Source organism: Carassius carassius, chromosome 31 (genome assembly GCF_963082965.1).
Source record: "Carassius carassius chromosome 31, fCarCar2.1, whole genome shotgun sequence".
Taxonomy (NCBI): Eukaryota; Metazoa; Chordata; class Actinopteri; order Cypriniformes; family Cyprinidae; genus Carassius; species Carassius carassius.
Genome location: NC_081785.1, coordinates 14,322,340 through 14,348,826, shown reverse-complemented (window position 1 = coordinate 14,348,826; position 26,487 = coordinate 14,322,340). Strand labels below are relative to the sequence as shown.

At 39.0% G+C, this 26,487-nt stretch overlaps 1 protein-coding gene across 1 annotated transcript; it reads right to left on the bottom strand.

Annotated features, from left to right (window-relative positions):
* Positions 1–566: 566 nt before the first annotated feature.
* LOC132111921 (sterile alpha motif domain-containing protein 3-like) lies at positions 567–26,487 on the bottom strand. Its single transcript, XM_059519537.1, has 5 exons — positions 25,523–26,487; positions 25,286–25,444; positions 25,116–25,211; positions 22,214–22,336; positions 567–746 (listed from the first exon to the last, which is right to left on the bottom strand). Exons 1-5 carry the CDS (start codon positions 26,471–26,473, stop codon positions 567–569), a joined length of 1,509 nt encoding a protein of 502 aa, XP_059375520.1. The 5' UTR covers positions 26,474–26,487.

The window sequence follows — 26,487 nt, the reverse complement described above, 5'->3', positions numbered from 1 at the left end:
AATTTCACTACCCAATTACAGTAATGTGGCATGGAGGAACGGGTTAGATGTTTCCACCCTAAGGCAGAGCCCGGCATTCATAATCCTTTAGAAGCACTTAAGAAATTGATGTTAGCACCTCTGCATCTGTTAGGTAACCTGCGGCCGGCCTGATTGCATATTCTCCTCCCTTTAATTGGATCATCAGAGTGTGATCTGAGTTTTGGAGCTCAGATTATGTAAACCTGACTTTGAGTCTGCTAACATGAGTGGGGCTTTGCACTTGCTACCTGTGCTGACCTCAATGTGCCTAAGTGCTTCTTCCCATCAGGGTCTTTGGCCACTGTATCAAAGCGATACCAAGTGCTTTATTAATTTCTTATAAAATCACTGCACACAATCGAATGTATGCTAAAATGCATTTTGGAAGAGGTAGTATCTCTAAATTTATTCCACTTACTGGATTGCAATCAATGAATGAATGAATAGTTTAAACTGCCTCACATTATTAAGTCAGACAGGTCATAAATTCCCAGATGGTTAAGGAAATGCACAGTGATTGGTTAGTTTATTCTAACTGACCAGGCTCAGCCTTTGCGTTTGCCACTGTGGTCATCACCTTTAATTGGACGGGATATTGACATGTTGAGTTGAGTTAGAGGTAGTTTACGATCCCTTGCACCCTTTAAGAGCATCAGCAAGTGTGAAAAGAAATGATTACTGTAAATGGCCTCATTGTGCCTCCACGCTGGCTTAGTTGTGCTTGACTGAGCCGAGAGCAGAGAAAGAGGTGAGAGCAGAAGAAAGGAGGGGGAGGGGAGGGGAAGGAGATATAGGGATCCTGTCACTGAAGAGGAGACAGAGGATGACCGCAATACAGAACCTCACTGTCTGCATCTGGTTTACACAGGAGGTTTTGCAAACACCAGAGGTGTGCAAAATTCTAAATTTAAAATGAGTGGGATTATTATCATTAATTTCGTGAGTGTGAATTTGAATTGAATTGACCACGACATGCATGATTCTGCATTGGATTTTCAATTAAAATAAAAGGATGTGGAATGTTCTGAATTGCAGTTCAAAGAAATTCAGCACTCACACAACTTGTTTTGACTATTATATATATAAAAATAGTTTAACACACGCACACATACACAGTTGTGAAGTCGTATACATTCATAATATTACAATCACTTGATATTGTTTTCCTTTACTTATGAACATGGTCTTGTCGTTTCTCTTTGACTGACATTGTTACAGCTCCTTCTCAAATCTAATGCTATTTCTCCTTTTAACCAAACATGGAGAGGTTCATTGTACTGGATGAGCGCTGCCCGCTAGCCAATGAAACCAGTAATGAAACAGCTGAACTCACAGAGAGCAGTCTGTGTGTGTGTGTTTATGGGGACTTTAAGTAAAAAAAAAAAAAAAAAAAAAAAAGAGAGAGAAAGCATACTTACCTCCCTTTATTAAATATCACTATTTTCTCAAGAAATGTTAGAACCATAAATTCAGTTCTTAGTTCAGTTTAGAATATCAGAACAAGCCTCTCCTCTCTTCCCATCTGAATGGGCTGTTTGTGGGAGGAGAAAGACTCCAGCAATGTCATGGAGGAGGTTAAACTAAGATCTGACACACTCAAAGTGCTCCTAGCATGTGTGCCATATTTTGAAACCCCCACTACCCCAATAAACATTGTATTTAACAATGTGTGTGTGGCAGGGGGGGCGTGGTTTAGCGAAGTCTGCAGCGGGAGAGAGAATCAGGAGACTAGCGGTAAGTGAGTGGTTTGGGCAAAAACTATCAACACCTGTTTCTTGTTTCAGTAATTGGCGCGGAGAGAGTATAAAACGCCAGGAGAGACAGAAGCAGTCGAGAGAGGACCAGGCCTGGGCTTTATTTTATGTTTTGGTTTTTATTTGTGTTTATTTTTGATTATTAAAGTTTCATTTGATTGTCCGCCGGTACCCGCCTCCTTCTTCCCGATGATTACGAAGCTTTTATTATTACAGTATGTAAAATCATATTACACACTTTTGTTGCATTTTTTACTTTTTTTTCTCCCAAAGTGTGCTTATATTGTTTGTCAAGGTTTCTTGCTTCAAAAAATGCCTATTTGTCATTACTAACCCCCCCCCCCCCCCCCCCCTAACCCCCCCTAACCCCTAACCCCCCCTTTTTTTTATTATTATTATTATTTCTTTTATGGAATTGACACCATTAATCAAGGTAGATCTCATTAGGGTGTAGCTGGGCAACTGGAGAGACCTTGAGGAGTCCTGTGCCCTCCCTCTCTCCTCAATGCTCTCTCACCCTTTTTTCCTCTACATTTTCCTCCACTTCCTCCATTTTTGTCAACCTTTTGTGCTTGCTTTTGTCTCTTCAGTTTTTCATTGCACTGACAAAAGCAGATGTAATGACTATAGCTCCATTGGCCTGTCAGATCCATCCTCCTGTTGTTGACTTCTTGACTGAAGAGCTGAATACTTCTCAAAGTCCCTCAGGGAAGACAAATCCGTTGTTACAGGAAATATTTTTGAGGGGGAAAAAAGTGCTTTAATAGATTAAACCCCTTTAATGCGGCCACAAAGTAGCCCCCCATTCCTCCAATCACTCACTCAACTTCCTCCACTTTTCCTCCATCTCTTGTTAGTCAGGAGGTGTTGAGCATGCTGATTCACAAAAGGCTCCACATCTTTTTCTGCAGGGCATAAATTACACCCGTATGGTAGATCATCTAAGAGTGCTTTTCTCAGTTATGGATTGCTGCGTTCTGGACTTGACAGGAACATAATTAGAACTCTTGATGAAATCTACAAAATTATTCCTCCGTGGCTTCAGTGGTCCTGAAATGTATCCATATTTGTCACTGTGCACTTGAAGGACCTGTTAGCACACAGCAGTAATGGCTCCATTCATTTATCCTGTAATCTGAAGATGATAGAGGAATAGTTATTCGGATAGATAGATGGAGACCAGGAGTGGTGGGGGGATGTTACCTACTGAGAATGAGAAAGTAGAGGCGGGGGAGCATGTTGATTAGTTGCTGTCTCATTCTTGGTGTGAACAGGACAACATGGACATGGGCCAGAGTACAAGACTATTGACAAGTCAATGAAGCATTTTGCCATATAAAATTATATGTGTGATGAAACTAATTGCTCAATAGTCTATAGATGTTACGGTAAGCAAGGACAGGAGGCTGTAATAACAGGAGAACATGGTTTATTGTAGCACAAGCAGAGGAGCAGGTAGTGCACAGTGAGGCAATGGTGCTGGAGGTAGTTGTGATGAACGGATGCTCTTTTCGTTGGTGGAGAACACAAGATGCTGGAGGTAGTGGACACACACACGTACTTGGAGATACTGGAGATCGCTGGAGAGAGGTAAGCAGAGAGATAGGTTAGTCCTTAGAGTAAGCATGCAGGTTACACCTTGTTCCAAACGAGACCGGATGCTGACTGGGTGCGTGTGTGGTTTATATGGGGAGTGATGATTGCCGGTGGATGAGGAGCAGGTGGGAGTGATAAGTACTCAGGTGAGGGAGAGCGCTGTGATTGGTTGGTGTTGGAGCCTGGGGTGTCTGTTACAATAGAAGTAAAGTAACAGTTTACAAGAATGTTTGTTTTTTTATATTAGTTAATACATTAGGTATCACAAACTTACAGTGAATTCTAACAGCATTTATTAATTTACACTACCATTCAAAAGTCAGTAAGATTTATTATTATTATTATTATTTTTTAAAGAAATGTATACTTTTATTCAGAAAGGATATTAGAATGCTTACTGAAGACTGATGTAATGGCTGCTAAAAATTTAGTTTTGACATTTAAATAATTATTCAAATTATAAAAAGTTATTTCAAATTGTAATATTATTTAATAATATTACAGTGTAACAACCTAATGTTCTTAGGATGTTAAGAAGAAGGCGGGAACTGGCGAACATTTAAATAAAACTTTAATAATAAAATAAACACAAAAGAGCATGGCAGCCCCTCGCAGATGACTGTAGTGCACAAACAGAACCAAAACACAAAATAAAATCCAGGCCTGGTCCTCTCTCGTCCTTCACTGTCGTTCCTCCTCCTTTTATCCTTCCGGAGCTCCTCCGTGGGACTCCAGACCGGTGAGTGGTGCATGTATTGCTCATTTCCAATTACTCCACTGGCCTCGCTCCGTTCCCACGGCTCTCGGCCCCGCCCCACTCATCACAAACAGATTTTACTGTATTTTTTATTAAATAAATGCGTGAGCATAAGAAACTTCTTTTAAAAACATTAAAACATCTTTCTGACACCAAACAGTAAACTTTGGTAAATTAAGTTAATGCTAATTTAAAAATTTACTAGTTTATATGTTAATTCATGTTTCTTCATTATGTTTCTAACCTGAAATGTAAAAAAAAAAAAAAAAGATCTTACTATATGTTTAAAAAGAATGAACCTTGATTAATAAATCCAGTATTGTTCATTGGCAGTTTATGATACCTTATATTACCAGAATTTATTACACAGCTCTCTGGAATACTTAAAGGGGTGGTTCAGTGGGTTTTTTCTAGGCTTGGTTGTGTTTATGGGGTGCAGTCTAACATGTGTTAATACTTCGGGTTTTTATTTTTATTTTTTTTAATTGTATTTTTATTTTTTATTTTATTTTTTTTTTTTTTTACCTTTATTCCAAACCTTCTCTCCCTTCTCTGAGAAAAGGGCTGATCATTTCCTTATTTTATGAAGTCCCTTCCTCAGAAATAGGCGATGGGCTCTGATTGGTTAGCTAACCCAGTGTGCTAACCCTAGCGCGTCTAAATGTCCCACCCCTCACCTCAGCGCATGTGCTCCGGTTGTATTGTAAACAACGGCGTCGTTAATATCATCAGTTTGAGCCTGATTGAGAAGCAGATGATATTATTGGAGAGTATCGTGCAGATCTTGTGCAAGCGCGGCTTTTAATGGTAGGCCTATGTTTTTTATTTGTTGTTGTCTCATACTTTTAGATACCCTGTTATTTGTAAATGCAACTGCATATGTTAGCTTTTAATATACGGTTTTATCCTGATTAAAGCTTTAATACAGTATGGCAGCTGAACGCGCTTCCATGTTTTCCATGCTTCTCATAGCTAAGTGAAAATAAATGTATAATTGTAACCGTTAATTGCTGTAGCTGAGCTGAGAGCGAGAGAGAGAGAGCGTGTGCAGAGCAGGGGGACATGTGGAACATTATTAAGAACCACTCCTTTAGAACATTGATTTTGAAACTTGTGAATCCATTAGAATAATTAGAAGACAGAATTTTCCCTGAGGGCAAACCCATAAAAACCCATTTATCTGGGTTTGTGATGGCACGAACCCGGGAAGTAACTCGTTGTAGTCCCTACCAGCTGTTTTTGTAGGCATTAAATTGCCAGAATTGTAAAGATATCTCCGTTTGCATTGAACTTTCAGCTTCGTAACTTTGCAGATATTGTTTATGCTCAAACAGCAACATTACACATTAACTAAGTTAAAAAAGTGAAATCAATGAACCACCCATTTAATTTTGATTGGTCAGTCAAAGCATTCAGTGGTCCAATATATCCTGATGTTCACCATTGCCCATGGAAACTCTGACCACTCATCTGGGTAACTAAAACCTGTGCTACTTTCTAGACTCTCATATCACACCACGGACCTGCTCTCTCTTGTTTCATACAATCTCAGCAGCGGCCAATATCAGCTGTAGTGAAAATGACCTCAGCTGGCCTTCAGTAATTACTGTAATATTTTTGCAGTGTTTGTCTTATTGCTGGGTCGATTGTTTTCTACTTGTTATAAGCTGAAGCTTTAAGATAGTATACAGGTAAAATTATAAAATAATTTAATCTCAAAGAAAGCATGCGTGTTTTACGTAGGAAGAGGGAGGAAAGGAGCATCAGAAGACTCATTTAAATGAGATAGACAGCCAAACCTCATATGCATGGTGAGGAGAGAGGGAGGGAAATGAGAGGCGGAAAGGGGAGAGACAGAAGAATTGAATATGGATTAGAGGGATGAATATTCTATTATTTCGCCCCATTCTGCTGATCTCCCAGTTTCTCCTCGGTGCTCAATATATTGATGTAGAAGAGAGATCGGTTTCTGTGGCCCATGTAGTACGGGGGAGATGTGTGGGTTGTGCCACTTGAGCTGTGGATTATGGGTATGGCATGGTATTCGTCTCCCTCCCTCAGACCTGAAGCCAATTTACAGCCAGTTTTCTGGGTGCACGGATCTGGTTTAAAGTAATGAATGCCAATGAGCTAGTTTTCCTATGGTCGGCATTAGCCATGCATGTGTACTCAAATCCGTGTTGCCAGTGCATCCATGCTGCGCAACAGGAGATCTCCCTCGGCCTTTGTCTATGTTTGTAATCTCTGAGATAATTAGGGAAGTCTCTTACCCCCCGAGGAAGGGCCTAGTATGATCCCTGGGGCCCGGGATGCGTCCGCACGTACTGCTGAAGCATACTGAATGGTGAAGCATACCGAGAACAGGGACAGCGAGTTCAGATATGGGGCCAGGGTAGTGTTGTGTAGAAAATATACAAGTTAACCCTGAAGGACGTGGCATGGCAAGTGAGTTTTCTATTAATCTCATTTAAAAGTGGCAGTTCACAGAGCTGTAGCGTGTTGTGTGTGTAGCCAACTAACAAAGGAAGATTTGGCAAGATAGGGCAAAGGTCTGTGAGGTTAAAGCTTATCTAACACAAGCCTCCACCAGCTTCATTACAAGCCACACAACTGGATGAACCATAAACCAGCAAAAGTATTTCCTTAACTTATAACCACATTAGCAGCTCCGAGCTAATTAGCAGAGTGGTTAAAGGTGTAGTATTTTCCCCCTTGTATTTTGTATATCAATAAAAATTACTCTGCAAATATCTAGGCTCTATGCAAGATCTACTGTACATATTCAAAGAAATCGTTCACCCAGAAATTAATCATTTTAACTTTAATCTATTATTACATTTACTTTTTTAAATACATATATTATTAAATTAAATAAAATAATATACTTTATATGCTCACATTATTTTGTTATAAATGTAATTAATATTTTAATATTTTTTTATAAAAGTATTATTAAATTAAATTGAATTCAATGAAATAAAATAAAAGTTTCTATATATATTCACATACAAATTTCTTCTTTTGGTTAATTTGCTTTATATTTTTAGCATAAATTATATGGTCATATTAGTCAGTAAGGTAAGGCTTGGTTAACACAGAAATTAATCAGTTTTACTTTATTATAATTATATGTACTTCTTATTTTAATTTTTTAAATACATTTATAAAATAAACTTAAATTGTCTATAATAATGAATTATTATATTGTTTTATTTTATATTTACACCTACAGTACACTGTTATTTACCTTTTTTTATCTGTTGTATTTTTTCAGTTTAAAGAAAAAAATACATTTAATTAAAATATTATCTTTAAAAATATCTCAAGAACCATAAAATTCACATTAAAGTGGTACACATGACTTGGGTTCTATACTTCTGAATATAAGAATATGTAAGCCCCTATATAAAACTTCTGAATTAATAAAATCTCTTTATATGATAAACTATCTGTAACTTAACTTTGTATAAAATAAAGCCACATTATTTACTTCTTCAAAAATGAAGCCTGAAGCCTGAATAAATGGAACTATGTTGAATTGCAAGTGTGTGTATTGTGCAGACAGCCCCTCTGCATCCTTTTAAAGCACTCTAGTTGGTGAGTCTACATTGGCTTAAGGACTCCATGTATTCTTCAAGGGCAGCGTCTTCCTATATAAGGTGAGCGAAATCGGACCCTAATGGCTTTGAAGGAAAGCGTGATCACAGGGAAAGTAAGGTCAGACAAAAAGAGTAAGACAGAGATAAAATCCCACCTCTCTATCAAAACAGCACTCTCAAACTGAACAGTCAGCTTACACAAGCTCCTGTCACTAAAGGGCAATGATTCACTTGCAAAACCAAAAAAGCACAATGTCTTACAGTTGTCACCGGTAGCATATAGGTGACCACAAGACAATTTTTTTCCCCCAGCCACATGAGATGACCTATGGCGGTGGTAGCTAGAGTGTGTGCATGTGGCCAGTGGTGCAAATACCAGTGATGGCTGAGCGGTCAGACCAAAGTAGCCATCTGGATTTCATCAGCTGGTGTCAGTGGGAAGAGATTGAAATGTCTTGAGCCACTTTAAAGCCTTTGGTTGAGTCAAGCATTAGGAACGAACCAGTTTTTCTTTTCTTTTTGTAAACACAATGCACATTTCTGCCTAAAAAGGTAAATATGTAAAAAAAATAAAAAAAAGAAGAAGAAAAAAAGGTGCAGGTCTGGATATTGACAAATACACGTGCTTTATTATATTGTTTGATATAATAAAGACAAAATTTAGTGCAATTATGGTATATATGATATACAATTTGCTTTTATTGCCGTGCAGTGTTTTTGCTTGATAGTCATACTTTTTCTCAGCATATAATTTGGTTTGCATTTATGTTTTTTGTGGTCCTGTTCTTGTTCTGTGTTATTGCGTGTCTTTATTTGCCTCTCTCTCCCTCCCTCCGTCTCCTGCCATATATCTCTATTGCATTTTCAGGATCCAAAGAATACGATTTGAAGCTTGAGCAATTTGTCCTGACATACTGTAAGAAGAAGTTTAGAAATGAGATCCCACAGAGAGAGGGAGAGAGAGTGACATGCGGACTGACTTGTTTTTGGGGACCTCCCTCTCCCCAGCGCCCCTTTGCATTGTTCCCATCTCATGCTTGACTGCCGGCGTCTAATCTTGAGGGGTAAGAGAGCAGAGACTCCCTTGGGTTTCTGTGCTCAGCACCTTGTTAGACAGCTCCTCCAAGTGCACTGGCTCCTGCCTCTCCTGTCAGCCTCCACTCGCCATCTCCTCCATCTCGTTGTCTCTCAATCGTTCCCTTTTTAAATCTCACCTCTGCCAAGACACGTCGGCCTGTCATTTGGAACCGCTGTACTACAGCAGCGCTGAATGAGCTGTCAGCTAATGCATTCTGTAGACGAGTGCAGCGTGTTCACATTAAAAAGAAATGTAAAATGTAAGGTGGGAAATAATGCAGTGTTTACAGAAAGATCAGAGAGTAAGTGTGCGGTGTTTGTGATACTGTTTAACAGTATTAAGCCAGATTTACTGAAGCTTGCTTTTGTGTGTTTACAAACTAGTCTTTTCCTAAAAGACTCTGTCATCAGTGTAGTCAGTGTAATAAGTGATAATGAGGCTGTCATCATTTACATGTAGAGGCAGTTAATTAGTGCTGCAAGTTATTTAATAAACTTAATTTCTATATTCAAAGTGGATGAGGCTGCTGAAAACAAGAAAATGAAATCATTTGGCAGTTATAGTTAAATCTTAATATATCATAATAATAGGAGAGCATGGAGTAAAACAGGATGGAGTTGAATAGAACAGAATAGAGCAAAACAAAGTAAGCTATAAACGACTAGCTATTTTGAAATCTTAATAAAATGATAGCTGCATAGCATAGAATAGATCTAATAAAGAAATAGCATAAATAGATTTGGAATAAAGCAGCATAGAACAATGGAGATTGTTCTAAAACAGAATAGAATTTAATTGAATTATAAAAGAGATAAAAATTATAAAAATCTCTGTAACTTTTAAAAAACAAAAACATTACTGACAATGTTATAAAAAAATGTAATCAATTATTCAAGATTAGGGTTGTCCAAATGTAAAAGTTTTAGAATCTTTTGAAGAAAAGATACTGATTAAAAATAATAAAAATAATAATTTCACAAGCTTAAAGAGGGCAATATTCAGAATAGTCGCATGATTTGCATTAAAACAAATAAATAAATAAATAAACTGAGATAGAAAAAAAAATTCAACCAAATTAATTTAATTCTGTTTATTTACAATTTAAGATCAAATCCCTAGAAAAAGTTAGTTCACGCTGCTCAACAAACAGAAACTTCCAGCAGGAGGTTTTTGTGGATCAGTGATTTCACCCTGTTGATGAATTTTGGGCAGTATGAAAATGACATCTGTGTTCTGTACCATTTTAAATCCATCAGCCAACTGAAAATATCTGAAGTACCGTATTGGGGTTAGGAGCTTGAACCAGCCTTCAGAAGACTGTAAAAAACTCTCTTTATTAGTCATTTGCTCTCTAAACAGCAGCTCTCCTAGAAAGCCTTCTGTCAGTTTGCTGGACAGAACATATGTTACCCTGATGATGAGCATACCTTAAAGTGAGAATACACAGTAGCATTGTAGCATCAGCCAATCACATTTATTTTAGCTACTAGTTATGGGCTAAATCCTTCAGTCAATCATTTAATTCCTACTCAAAACATTTAGGCTCAGATGAGAGGAAGAGAGCAATGCAGTAACAAAAACTACACTACCCCTCTGCCTCCAACCATTTCTCCTATTGCAATTAACATGTATATGAGGAGTCTGAATGGTGTCAAATGGAATTAATTAAAAGTGTAAAATGGCAATTAAGAGAATGTGGAGGATAAAGGCATCAGGCGAATCCTCTCTCAAGGGTCATCCGCACAAGAAACAAGAGTTCCTCACATCCCGCAGGACACGCACTTTCCAGCAAATGCCACCTTCGTTTTATTTATTTATAATTTAAACTTGCCTCCTTCCTATTACCTTATAGGTGACTATATGAGCGGCACAGACATGGAAGTGCTTCACCATTCTTTATAGTGGCTTGTGGTTTCTGAACTAATGTGAATTCACGAGGGCTAAAGTTTGAGAGGAGCGTGCTAGAATAAATTAATTTAAAGGATTAATGATGGATTTGTGACGGCTACAGAGGAAGACAGTTTATAGGACTCAGCTTGAGATGGGCTAAAAAAAAACTCATTACGATCAGAGGGGATGGACTTTTGTCCCTCAAACCCTGCTCCGAATCTTTAAAGTTCTGGAGATGTCCACTCTCACTTTCCATATTATGGCAACACACAGCTAATTATAATATAGGCGGTAAGTGCGCCTCTTAAACGCATGCTAATTATCTCGTTTTCCGTCCGTGACCAGAGTCAGGAGGTAATTGGCCCGCAGCAACGTGACAACTCCAATCATCTCCCGAAATTAGTCGCCCTTTACAAGGCCAGGCCTACTGCACTCCCCGTTCGATAGGGAGAACAATCAATTTGATAAGTGGCCATGCGGCCCATTGTTTTACATGAATTAGACTAATTGCAGAGTGTTAGTCTTTGTTGTGCAGCATGAGGGTGGTCTTTTAAAATGCTATTTCCTTGTACATATGGTGTCATTTTTCTTTTTCTTTTCCCCGCACGCTGCTGGAGTCTCACCGTAGTTCCGTGGCTGTAAGTCAGAGCAGGTTGGAGCTCCTATGAATGCAGGGTTCTGTGACTGTGCCTTTGATTAGATTTCACAATGTGGGCTATGTCCCATAAACCATGTCTATGCCTAGGACAAAAATATAGGCCATGTCTTATTCATATAACATTAGCCCAAAGTCACTCTCACCTAGCTTCATATTTATAACCTGGATTATTTTACCCACTGATCAGCGCTAATGGCGTATTTAGCCCGGGATGTGGTGATGCACCTGATATAAGACTAAAGATGTGAAGAGGCGCCGAACATCACGACTCCTATCGAGAAAGCGCTGCACATTCAAGGATTTGCATCACAAATCTCTCCCTACATTGGAAGGATATAAAATAATATTTTACTGTTGTGTTTATTTATTTTTTCTAAATTTGAGTCCACAACTGTTGATGGTAATGATGGAATATTCTTGAAAAAAAACTGTGTTCCCTGTGCTATATATTTGTCTTTTATTGAGAGGGGATAAGCATGTAATGTGACATGTAAAGAACTGAGGCACGTTTGGATGTGTGTGAAGCAGAGGAATCTCATACCTGCGAACTCCTCTGAGGCCTGAAGCTTCCCCAGAGATCTACTTAAGGCAGCACATGAAAATGAACAGGGAAGTGCTTTATCTCTCCTCACACTACCATGCTTAACACATCATGTTAGCAGAAAGAGAGGAAAAAGCCTTCACTCTGAACACTTAGGTATAATTTTACACTCAGCATCACAGGGAGTGTTTCTTAGCTGGCCTACATAGAATCAGGCTCGAATAGAGACAGAAAGATTTAAGTCAACTGTTGAAGAGGGACTGTTATGCTCATTTTTGTTATGTTCTGTCTGATTTATAATTGGGTTATGTTTGAGATGGCCCCATACAAATTCAAACTGCATAGTAAATATAATAAACAAGAACATTGAATAAAAATTCCAATGACAAAATAAATGATTATGATAGATTTCCGAGAGTCATTTCAATTGGTAAGACCTGGTAAGTAAAAAGAAGAAGAAGAAAAAAAAACACACTGTGGTTGAGTCTTTGAATCATTAGACCGATTCAGTGGGTAAGACAAGTACTTTTCTGACTGATTCAGGGAATCATTAAGACTGATTCAAGAGTCAAGAGCAGCTTTCAATGATTTTAATGATTTGTTAAACAGATTAGTTGAGTAGGGCTTGAGTTTGGCTTATTTTTAATTAGTTTTGACAAGATTCATTAAAAATGGCACTGGGATCTGGTTTTATTAGATTTCTGGCTCTCTCATCACATTAAATTATAACTCCTTAACATATAATTTATTTTGTCATGATGCTGCCTCTCAATATCAGTTAAGCAGAATGCTGATGTTTAAAAAAACGCTGAAAACCTAATCGCGATCACCAACTTGGCATGGAAGACCATTTCTGCATACATGCACATTTGGCACACTGTGCTTTAACCTGGATTCTGATCTGTCTTACTGTCAGCCAATTTTCCATTGTGTCTAAATCGTGACGTGTGTTGTCTGGTCATATCTGTAGCTGCTCATTGTTGGCTGATGCATTGCTTCTCTGAAGGCCAAGTTGTGGCTGCCCATATCTCTGAGGGGAAATCTAGCTGAGTGGCTTTATCTGAAATGGAGAGAAAGCAGGAGGCACTGGGCTCTCTAAGTGAACCAAATGTTGCTCCTGGCAACAGCAGATATGCCCGTCTCCAGCCCTGTTCCTGGAAATGAAAGTGCCGTTGGGCCCCGTGCCTGCATAGACTATTCCTCAGAACTCAGAGGACAGAGGCTGAATGAGAGGAAGATAACTGTGCTACTTAGAATAGAGAGACTTTTCATCTATTTGATGTACGTCATGGATATAATGCTGATTTTGCACATTTAAGTGAATGTTCTTAATGATCTTAGAATCTCAATTTGTGACTGCTTAAAGCAGCGGTCACCAAACTCTGTTCTTGGCTAGTGTCCTGCAGAGTTGAGCTCCAACCCTAATATACACCTGAACCAGCTAATCAAGGTTTTACTAGGCAAACTAGAAACTTCCAGGCAGGTGTGTTGAGGCCCTACAGGACCACAGCTACTAGCACCTTTTATTGATGTTATGATGTTACGAAAGAGGTGTACACATTTGTATATTGGTCAGTGACTTGGGTCACTGTATAAATGTGTCACGCTGTCTGGTCTCTGTTTCCCTGAGTCTCGACTAGTGGTCTCACTTCCCCATAGGCACCTCACCATAGGCACTACAATTCCCACAAAGCCTTGTCCCTTCGTCACAGTAATTGCACTCCTGTTAATTGCACTCAGGTGTCTTCACTTGTTAGTCATTATCCTCCCTATATTTAACAGTCTTTTCCTGTTTGTCTTCATGGAGTCCTTTCCTTCCGTTACTCAGTTTCCTCGTCTTCCGAGTTCCCCGTCTTTCGAGTTCCTGTTTCCGTTCCTTTTCCCGTTCCTGTTCCTTTCCTGTTTGTTTCTTTGTCGGATGGATTTATGGTTTGACCCCTGCTTGTTTGATTTCTCTTTGGATTACCCATTAAAACCCTACTGCTATTGGATCTCTCGTCTCCTGCATTTACTGGGTCCCCGATCGTCACAGAAGGACTCCATCATGTCGAGATCAAGCGGTGTGGGACTTCATACCCATCCCCAGCCAGTATGATGGAACGAAGGGCAAGATATGTCAAATTGACCACTCTCCGCCAAAAGTGGATTGAGGTGGGTGCTATAGCACAAATGTTCTGCACCCTAGCGGATGGTTTGTGATATAATGATGCGGCCCTAAAGGTTATGTTCAACACCAGACTGGATGACCCGGTTCCTAGACTTGAAATGGAGCAGTTGGACGCCTATAATTTCTGGGAGTTAGTTTTTTATTTACAACATCGGTCTCCGTGGAATACCCCAGCCACACCTGTCTCTCCCGGTGGGATGGCCGATTCTAGACCAGGGTCTACAGACAGGAGGACCGCCAGCCCAGCGCCACTGCACAAGATGGCCACCGGCCCAGCGGCACAGCATAAAATGGCAGCCGGCCCAGCGCCAAGGCCCAAGATGGCTGCCGGTCCAGAGTCATGGCACAAGATGGCTGTTTGTCCAGCGCCTCTGCACAGGATGACAGCCACAGTTGACCCTCCAGAGTCGAGTCAGGTTTTGTTGACCCTCCAGGGTCGAGTCAGGTTCCCGTTGACCCTCCAGAGTCGAGTCAGGTTCCCGTTGACCTTCCAGAGTTGAGTCAGGTTCCCGTTGACCCTCCAGAGTCGAGTCAGGTTCTCGTTGACCCTCCAGAGTCGAGTCAGGTTCCCGTTGAACCTCCAGAGTCGAGTCAGGTTCCCATTGACCTTCCAGAGTCAAGTCAAGTCACCGTTGACCTTCCAGAGTCAGGGCAAGTTACTGTTGACACTCCGGAGTCAAGTCAAGTCACCGGTGATATTCATGGACAAAGGCAAGTCACCATTGATCTTCATGAACAAATGCAAGTCACCAATGGTCTTAATGAGCAGAGTCAGGCCACCAATGATCTTCATGAGCAGAGTCAAGTCAGCATTGATCTTCTTGAATCCAGTCTAAACACCACGGAATTACCAGAGCCTCCCCACGTCTCTGCTGAACTACCAGAGCCTCTCCACGCCTCTGCTGAACTACCAGAGCCTCTCCACGCCTCTGCTGAACTACCAGAGCCTCTCCACGTCTCTGCTGAACTACTAGAGCCTCTCCTCATCTCGGCTGACCTTCCAGAGCCTTGTCACGTCTCAGCCGAACTCTCTGAGCGCTCGACTGATCCTGTCGTGGCCACGGAGGCCACCCTTAACTTGTTCATGTTCTTTGTTTCAGACTTGCCTAACCAGACTTGCTCTCCTGTGTCATCGATCCCACTGTGGTGGTCTTCTGCGCCACCCGGGTGGGCTCCTGTCTCGACCGCACGGATGTGGTGGTCTTCTGCGCCACCCTGGTGGGCTTCTGTCTCGACCGCACGGATGCGGTGGTCTTCTGTGCCGCCCGGGTGGGCTTCTGTCTCGACCGCACGGATGTGGTGGTCTTCTGCGCCGCCCTGGTGGGCTTATGTCTCGACCGCTCGGATGTGGTGGTCTTCTGCGCCGCCCTGGTGGGCTTCTGTCTCGACCGCAGGACTCCAATTCCACCTTGCTCCTCTCTGGATTCCTTTCCTGTTGGTTCGGCCCTGGGGACTGAACGTTATGTCCTTCCTGGACTTGTGTTTTGTTGTTGTTAGGTTTTTGTTTTTTTGTTTTTGCTTCTCTTCTCTCTGTTTCCATCTATGGACCTGGCCTTCTGCCCCCCCCCTGATCCTCCGCCGGTCCATCTCCCTCCTGGGTTCCTTGTCTTTGTGTTTCTCTCTGTTTCCCTCTATGGACCTGGCCCTCCGTCCCTCCCCCTGATCCTCCGCCGGTCCACCTCCCTCCTGTGCTCCTTGTTTTTGTTTTGCACTTCTTGTCTCTGTTTCTCCATTTTACCATGCCCTCCGTCCTTCCCCCTGGTCCTCCGCCGCTCCACCTCCCTCCTGTTCTCTGTGTTCCTTGGTCTCTTCTTGGGTTCGGGTGGAGCATCTGGTAGCTCCTCCGTGGAGGAGGGGGTAATGTCACGCTGTCTGGTCTCTGTTTCCCTGAGTCTCCACTAGTGGTCTTACTTCCCCATAGGCACCTCACCGTAGGCACTACAATTCCCACAAAGCCTTGTCCCTTCATCACAGTAATTGCACTCCTGTTAATTGCACTCAGGTGTCTTCACTTGTTAGTCATTATCCTCCCTATATTTACCAGTCTTTTCCTGTTTGTCTTCATGGAGTCCTTTCCTTCTGTTACCCAGTTTCCTCGTCTTCCGAGTTCCTGTTCCCGTTCCTGTTCCCGTTCCTGTTCCTTTCCTGTTTGTTTCTTTGTCGGATGGATTTATGGTTTGACCCCTGCTTGTTTGATTTCTCTTTGGATTACCCATTAAAACCCTACTGCTATTGGATCTCTCGTCTCCTGCGTTTCACTGGGTCCCCGGTCGTCACAAAATGTATTTAAAAAAATATGCTAAAATGCAGTTTATAGATAAAATAACTTGAATACACCTGTTCTAAATAATAATAACAAAAATAATAATAATAATAATAATAATAATAATGTATATATTTAAACTTTTTGGAAAATAATGAGTAAGATGTAAACACAGAAAAATATGTCAATTCTTTACACTTAATGGTTACACAGCATTTTATTTAGTTATTTGTTACTTTTTTATTTTTTACTTGAAATTGGACTTTTCTTGAAAATGCTGTACCATTTTTCAAAACCATATGAATCCATCTTGAATACAAAATTCACATTTCTAACCTCAAACTAGAGGTTTTTTTTTGTTGTTGTTGTTGTTTTTTATACCCTTTCTGTTGTAAAAACTTTTGCTTGTGACTGACCCATATCACTGTCATTTAAAAATTATTGTTGGCACTATAATGCACTTATGTTTCATCTCTGTACCTTTCTCAATATCTTTATACTCCTGTACTGGGAAAGAGCTGAGAGTGGCAGGGCTGGTAACCGAATATATGCTGGACATTAGTTGACAAGGTCAGAACTCATCTCTTCCTCTTTCTTTATGCGGGCCAGGTTGCACTGGCACCCTGTTTTTTGTGTTGTTTGTGAGAACTGGACTGATATAGAAGCCAGTTATTCAGTGTTTCATGTATGTAACATCACTCTTATCTTCTATGCCTTTTATTTCGCAGACCTGTCTTACTCCCTCAGCCAAACTGGTGGTGATTTCCATGGCTGATTTGCATATCCCATTAATATTTTATTGCAATCGTTCATATCTGTGTGCTGGGTTGACCTGAGCACCAGCATGTCTGCCTACTTTGCTTGTAGTACAAAATTTGGTTTACATTAAACAATTAACACGGAACCTCAAAGGCCTTTTACAGGTCCAGTGTAGGAAGCCCAAGCCGCCCCAAATACCTCTCATAGCAAAAAGGCAGAGCAACTGTGACAATATAAAATCTTGTATCAGAGGCACACTTTTGTTGTTGTTGTTTTGTTTTGTTTTTCTCAGTGGTAGCTTCATATCAGCACAACCATTGTGTGTGATGCCTGTAGTCCTATGGTGGAATTGTCTGAGATTAAATATGTGTCTATCTTTTGTACAGGCTCTGATTACTATAGTGTATTTATGGCATATGAGCACACAGCCTTTTGATTGAAATCATTCATCAGCTTCTGTGACTTGCCTTGATTATGTGTTGCTTTAGTGTAGCTATACATTGTGGCTTTTATAAATACCTTTTTAGATTTAACCTATTTTAAAATTATTACATATGACCAAAAATAATATATACACACACATTTAATTATTATACATATATCATAAATATAGTATTTATAGTCACTGTAAAAAATAAATAAATAAAATAAAATAACCTATAAATGATTTTTCAATGTTGTAAATAAGACAAAGTGTTTTACAAGAAAAAAAAAGTATTTTAGTGTTTCTACTTTAAAAAAAAAATCATATTGATTTAATATTGCTTGCCATTTCTGTCATTATTTGTGAAATTTACTAGCAATATCTGATTGATGGATCAGAGTTTCTTGATCTTCATAAGAATCATTTATAATAATTAGTGCACTGAAAAAATGGTGTAGAAACAATTTTCACTTAGTAAGTGTCATAATTCTAAATAATTTTTATTGTATTTTGACTGTATTTTCTTGCAAAACCAACACAATTATTTTCCAACTTCAAAAAAGGTGTTTTTATTTATTCATTTATTATTTTTTTTTACAACGTAACAATAAAACAATTTTTATTACTGAAGGTTATAAGCAAGTTGTAATACCTCTAACATTCAGATTTAAATAATGAGGTTCACAGTTCATGCTTAGCCGTTCAATTAATTTTAATCGTTTTAGATGGTTAACTTCTGTGAAATGCTTTATAAACTTCCCCGAAAAAGCATAAATAACGTGAGGGAGCTTCTTTTCCCACAAGCCATGAACGACGTAGGATGATATTTCTGAAATTACGAGCTGCTTATGCATATTTATTTCCACTGACATTTTAATTATTTGGGGCTCCGTTGGAGAGATCACATAAAAAAGTCCTAAAATGCTCTCCCTAATTAGTATCTCCTCCAAATTAAAATGGGGGACTTTGGGAATGCTGTCATTTTCAGAAGGCCATGTTGGAATTATGTTTCAATCAGCAGCCATGAAATAAATACTTGTACACTTCTAACTGCCTGCATTTACCAAACGCTCTGCAATTTACAGCCATCCTGTCCGGCAGAAACAATCAGTGGGGTGGCTATAAATTCTGGCGCAATCAAACAGACGGATATTGTTTGTATATGATTGTGAAACATTAGAGCCAGACTCAAGCGCTGCCTCGTTGATATCATATATATATATATATATATATATATATATATATATATATATACATATATATACATATACAAATAGAAGTATGTAAACAGATGTATTTGTAGTACAATTATCAAACATGGTGTGGCTGATCAAAACAGTAAGGATTAAGCGATCTATTTGACCAAATTAACAAATAATTAAAATTAAACAGTTTTTCAGCATTTTCGTGTTCAGGATTTTTTGGACAGGGCTAAAATCATGACACGGATGACACAGTGGAGCCACAGAGCACTGCCCCTCCACTAACACTATAATAACCATGGTCATTTAACCAACTTCTGGTGCTTTTGATAGTGTGGGCAGGTGCCAAATCCTGCTGGAAAAATTAAAAAAGCATCTTCAAAAACTTGGTCAGCAGAAGGAAGCATTAAGTGCTCCAAAATTTCTTGGAAAACAGGTGCAGTGACTTTGGTTTTCAAAAAACACAATGGACCAACACCAGCAGTTGACATTGCACCCCAAATCATCACAGACTGTGAAAACTTAACACTGGACTTCAAGCAACTTGGGCTATGAGCTTCTCCACCCTTCCTCCAGACTCTAGGACCTTGGTTTCTAAATGAAATACAAAACTTGCTCTCATCTGAAAAGAGGATTTTGGACCACTTTTTCTTAGCCCAGGTAAGACTCATCTGATGTTGTCTGTGGTTCACGAGTGGCTTAACAAGAGGAATGCTACAACTGTAGTCAAATTCCTTGACACGTCTGTGTGTGTGTCTCTTGATGCCTTGACCCCAGCCTCAGTCCATTCCTTGTGAAATTCACTCAAATTCTTGAATCGATTTTGCTTGAGAATCCTTATAAGGCTGTGGTTCTCTCAGTTGGTTGTGCATCTTTTTCTTCCACACTTTTTCTTTCCACTCAACTTTCTGTTAACATGCTTAAATACAGCACTCTGTGAACAGCCAGCTTCTTTGGCAATGAATGTTTGTGGCTGACCCTCCTTGTGAAGGGTGTCAATGATTGTCTTCTGGACAACTGTCAGATCAGCAGTCTTTCCCATGATTTTGTAGCCTATTGAACCAAACTAAGAGACCATTTTGAAGGCTCAGGAAACCTTTGCAGGTGTTTTGAGTTGATTAGCTGATTGGCATGTCACCATATTCTAATTCCTGGAGATAGTGAATTGGTGGTTTTTTGTTAAATGTGAGCCAAAATCATTATAATTAAAAGAACCAAAGACTTTAATTACTTTAGTCTGTGTGCATTGAATTTACTTAATTCACGAGTTTCACAATTTGAGTTGAATTACTGAAATAAATGAACTTTTCCATGAAATTCTAATTTATTGAGATGCACCTGTATGTGTGTGTGTGTGTGTGTGTGTGTGTGTCTCTACTTCAATTTAACAAATTAATCTCATATGTTTTATATAATATTACTAGTATTAGTATTATTCAGTGGGTTCAGTCTGCTCATTGTGTTAACTTTGACATCCCTAAACATTTTTTCAAAAATATTTTCTACATTTTCAATCCATGGCCCCCAGTTCACACACTTTCTACTTAAAGTATTAAGACAAAAAAGAAAGAAAGAAAGAAAGAAAGAAAGAAAGAAATAACTACTATATCCTAGTAATAGACCATTGGTTCTTTGAACACCAATGGAACAGACACTGTTGCTAACACACACACACACACACACACACACACACACACACACACACACAAACTCACACACTGTAAAATGTAACGAGTTGAGTTAACTTAAAAAAGTGAGGAAACCGATTGCCTTAAATTTATAAGTAAAGTAATGCATTACTTTTGAGTTGGTAAAACTAAATAGTATTTGTAAATTAAACTTATTCATTAAGTATAGTATAGTATTCATTTTAAGTTGACAAAACTAAATAGTATTTGTAGACCAAACTTAATCATCGAGTACAATTAAGTACTGGTGACTCAAAAGCATTAGTTGAGGTAACTTATTATTAGTGTTCACTTTACTAGTAAATTTAAGGAAACCGATTGCCTCACATTTTTAAGTAAGCTAAACTAACAAAAACGAGTAAAGCAAAAAATGAACTATGTTGTCAAAACATTCATTTTATTGTAACAGTGTACAAAAGTTGTTTCTTTAAAGCATTTTTAAAGCAAAAATGGTTGATGGTGTGTGATTAAAACAACCAATTAATCAACCCTACAATAAAACATTATAACTGATTAAAACAGACATTTTTGTTGTGGGTATAGGGATTTGTCACCCATCAATCTGCATACAACACCCAAAATGCAAATATAGACCTAAGACAGTCTTGTTTCTGCCATTACAAACATATAAAAAACAAGTTTCGTTACTGCAGTTTTGGGTTTTGTATCCAGGCGGACAATTGATTAAATAAAACTCACAAATTACGTCAGAATTGCAACAATTACAGTTTTGCTTTTTAGGATTTGTATCCAGGATGACAAAATTATACATCCAAAGTTTAAAAACAAGACAACAGTCTTGTTTCTGCAATCAGCTCAAATCTGATTAAAACAACAGATGTTTTTTTAGTTGGATTTGTTTTGATCAGTCACTCATCAACCTGGATAAAACACCCAAAATCCAATAACAGACAAGACTAAATCTTTGTTATTACTAACAAACACATCTTGACTAAATAAAGTTTTGGTTTTGCATCCAGGTTGTTAGGTGTCTGACTAAACCTATACCAAAAAATGCAACAACAGACCTACTGCAACACGGTCTTGTTTCTGCCATCAGAAACAAACAACACACCTTGAACAAAACATCCAATTTATGCAGCAATTACAGTTTTTTTTATAGGATTCATACCCAAGTTGGAGGACTAAAAAAAAAAAAATATTGCAATAGACATCCAGTAACAAATTCTTGTTTCTGCAAACACTAAAGATTTTAAATAAAACATTTGTTTTATCTGTCATCCATCAACCGGGATAAAACGCCTAAAGTGCAACAACAGACCTACAATAACTTGGTCTTTTTCTGCCATCAGAAGCATAAAACAAAAACGGATAAAAACATCAAGGTTAAGTTGCAGGTATTGAGATTTTTAATCAGTCACCCATGAATCTGGATACAACACCCAAAAGGCAACAATAGACCTAACACAATCTTGTTTCTGCTATTAAAAACATATTGAACAAATTCTTGACTACAAAGCTTTTAGTGACTGGAGTTTTGGTTTTGTATCCAGGTTAGAAGGTGACTGATTAAAAAATAAAAATAAAAAAATAAAATAAAAAATGCAACAACAGACCTACAGTAACATGGTCTTGTTTCTGCCATCAGAAACAAACAAATACATTAAAACAGTAGGTTTTTTAGTGATTGCAGTTTTGGCTTGAGAGATTTGTGCCCCAGGGAAAGAAAAACCCTTTGAATGAACTCAAAAGTGTTTTTAAGCTGTGAAGGGTACTCCATATTTAAAGCATAGATCAGCCCAAAAACAAAACACATGGCATGTGGAACATTCTCAAGTCCATCCATTGCTATTACACTCTCCAAAATTATTGCTGTGTCAGTGACCTCCAATGGCAAACCTTGTGGAGACATGGGGCTGTCCTCTGGCACCACAGTGAGAATTCCTATTGATACTTGAGGTGCAACAATATCAATGTCCTAAGAAAGACAGAAAAGCAATATTAAAGTACATTCTTATATTCCAAACGCAAACAAGTGCATGTTCCTTTTAAAAATTTAAACTGCTTAAGGTGCTGTTAAGTAACAAGTAAATTTGTAACAGGGCTTCAGTGGGAATTGTCAATGATAATTTGGATCTTTTCAGCAAACGAATCATTGAAACATTTAATAGCAATGTCTTTAGTAAAACATATACATCCATCCCATGTTCGGTTTGGTTTCAAACATTCCTCAAAATATTTTCCTTTGTGTTCATCAGAACAAAAATGTATACAGGTTTGTAACAAAATGAGATCCTTTCCCTATCCTTTTAAAGGAGAACTCCGGTCAATTTTAACATTGAGCTCATTTTTTTGTCAATTTGGAGTGCTGTCAATACAGAGAACAACGACAAAAATCGGTATTGCCTACACCGTGTTATCCTCTTTTTAAAATTTGCACCCTGTTGACTTCAATGGGGCAATTGTTAAACCTGGTTTTAGCCTCTTTACATCCTTGATGTGTCATTACAAGTGCACAGGTCATGTGAGTGATTCCTTCAGAGTGAACACGAGTGAATCTGACTGCAGTAGATGTGAAAGATATAGATAAAAATGATTTTATTTAAGCCAGCGCACATACCTGTTTACATCCTGTTTTCGGTTGAAGTCCATAGTAATCGATTGCCGAGTTCGCGCGCGTGATCATAGGTAACTAAACCTATGCGCGTGAACTCGACAATCGACTACTTTGGACTTCAACCGAAAACAGGATGTATTTGCGCTGGCTTAAATCAAATCATTTTTATCTATATCTTTCACATCTACTGCAGTCAGATTCACCCGTGTTCACTCTGAAGGAATCACTCTCATTGGCTGTGCACTTGTAATGACACATCAAGGATGTTAAGAGGCTAAAAGCAGGTTTAACTATTGCCCTATTGAAGTCAACAGGGTGCAAATATTAAAAAGAGGATAACACGGTGTAGGCAACACCGATTTTTGTCGTTGTTCTCTGTACTGACAGCACTCCAAATTGATAAAAAAAGAGCTCAATGTTAAAATTGACCGAAGTTCTCCTTTAAATGTTTAAAGGAGTCATAACCTGTAATTTTCACTTTTCCACGAGAATCAATGTATGTTAACATATACATTGAGTGAACATAGTCCTGTTGTTATCCATGATACTCAAATTAAACAGGTGTGTTCATATAAGTATCTTGGCATCTACATCAACAACACACTCACATGGCAGGTTCATGTTGATTATGTACTAAACTCCAACAAAGACTTTACTTCCTGAGGAGACTATGGTGCAAGTAAAAAAATTATGACATAAATAAATGTTTTTTTACCAGGCTGTGCTGGAGAGCCTAATCAGGTATGGGATCCAAGCCTGGTACGGTAACCTCTCTGTACAGTTAAAAAACAGACTTTCGTACATTATCAAAACTGCCATGAAAATTGTGGAATGGAAAGACCATCCATCGCTTCAAACATTATATGTGCAGTCTGTGTATCGAGGGGCACACAGAATACTGGCGGATCCCTCCCACATTCTTTATTCTGAGTATGTTCTTCTGCCATCGGGCAGAAGATATAGAGTGCCCAAATGTCGACTTAACCGATTTAAATACTCTTTTGTGCCTGCCTCTATTAGAATCCTGAACGATAAGCTTAAAGACGTGAGCGTTTCTGGTTAATACTGATTATTTTATTTTATACTGTTTATTACTTATTAGTTTGTGTGATTTAAAACTGCAGCATTCACATTGTGCCCAAGACAAATTTCCCTAAGGGGACAATAAAGTATATTGTATTGTATTGTATTATGATTGCCTAACGATTATACACTGGCCGGGAAGCCGATATTTAAAAGTGAAGCGTTTGTTCACCCCTGGGTTCGTAAAACAGCCAACGTGCACGCGCACTCAAATATGAGATTTTAATTTCTGCCCCGACTTGACGTCATTACGGGGCAGAATATCCCATATATGGACACCGCAGACCTATGCTGCAGGAAGATCGCCCCCCCTCTCTCCCTCATATTCAGTCGAGAAAGATGCAGAAACGTAGTGCACACGTGAGTTGCTCTGTTGTTGACTGCCAGAATCAACATGTAAATGTGTTTTCTCTCTTAAGAACGGACCCAGCTATCAGGGACCAGTGGATTAAATTCATTTTTAATGACGCAGTTCCTACAACCCTTCCCACTGGCTTAACGTTAGGTGTCTGTGCTAACAGTTAATAATTTTACGCCGGAATCGTTCACAAATTTGGGGCATTATCAGGCGAAGTTGGCACCGAAGCTCCGTTTGGAAAAAGGGGCCATTCCAACAATCAGAGACTTGCCTGCAATTGTATTTAACGCTAAATATTGGTCATCGAAAGGCATTTTTGTTGTTACTGCTTAAACCGTCTGTACCAGCAGAGTGAGGCGATAGGGTGGAGAAGGGATGCTGCTAAAACTGTCACGGGACATAGGTAAAGAATGGCTATATATACAGACCTCTTTGGGCTGAGTAGTTGGATTGAAATTGAATTGGAAAAATTCAAGACACTATTCTATATGAGATTTTTATACTTTGAAAATGGTTTCATCCACATTAAGATTTATTTGATCAGATGTTATGGAAAACAAAGAATATATTTTACTTGCATTCTATCTATCTTTTATGTGCTTTATATAAGATCTCTTAAATAAACGCAATGCTGACACAAAAATTGGGACATCCTTCTTGTAGCACTTTTTACAGATATTAAATTAGAAGAATACTTACAAAGCATGTATGGAAGAAGTCTGTAGTGTCTTCCCCAAGAAGGACCGCAAGACCACGGAGAACTGCTGTCCGTCGAGCAGTGACATCAGTGATGTTCTAAGAAATAATACATAAAACATCAAGCTCAACAGTGAAAACAGATCACTTTAAACTTGACAAAAAACACTTACTGCAGACTTCATTTGCATTAGAAACTCCGAGAGCTTTTTTCCAGCGGTGCCTTTCTTTGATTCGAAAACTTCCAGAAAACGAGAAGTATGTTCATCAAGGGCTGAGAAGAATTCTTGCTTGAGGTTTTTGCTTGTGATCCGGTTGAACTCAGCAATAATCTACGAAAAGGAGAACAAAAGAAGCACATTAAGACTTAAAACATTTTACATGCCCTAGATAAAATGTGTCTTAATTACCTGACTTTCCCTGAAGAGTGCTGGCCATCTTTGTAAAGTCTCTTTTACTGTAGGCTCCTTTTCAACCAACTCTTTTCTTCTTAGCGAAAAAGTTATGTCCATGTACTGTGCTATCAGTGAAGAACTTGGATGTCGTTTCTTCATTTCCTCCACAATTTCTAATCGTTTTGATTCCATGCTGCTTTCATTTTCACCAGAAGGCATATTGGGAAGAAAATTGATCTCGAATCGTTTGGGTTTCTTGACATTTCTTGGAGAATCTTGGCTCCCTCTTTTCATTGAATTAACAAGAACATCGGTGCATCCAGCTCTCCATAGTTTGCTCCTGTAATTACCCATTTTAAACTTTATACTGTTTTTCCATCCGTTCCATCCAGTGGAGGAGCCTGGTTCAAAAAGGCATGGATGTTTTTTGACAAGTGCCGATGCAACATCATTGAAATCTTCTTCACGGGGATATGCTTTGAATTTGTACATAGCCTCAGCAAGCTTTTCAAGCACTTCATGTTTCATGTCCCTGGGAACTTGCAAGTATGTCTTATCTCTCATAAACAAGAGGTTTCCCTGGCGCAGTCTGTATTCCACATCCACGGAAAAGCTGGGAATTTCAAATGTTTCTGGCCATGGATCCTGGCGTGTAAGAGGTGACTCTTCTTGAGAGGTAACAGACATAATGACGGTGTCGGCCTGGCTCGGCGTAGGTGATGTCACGAGAGAGATTACCTTTAAAGTGGGCTTCTCAGGTAAATCTGCAATGTCAGTAAGGTTAACAAGTGCACCGTTAAAATCAGCGTCTTCATACTGAAGAGAGAATGTGTACGGAAGATCAAGAAACTGCCCAAGCTGTTCAATCAGGGAGTCCAGGGTTTGTGGTTTGCTAGGAAGTGTGACCTTCCGAATATCATTGTCAGTCACAATCACTCTTAAAACAGTTCTCGTCTCCATTGTCATGTGGGCCTAAAAAT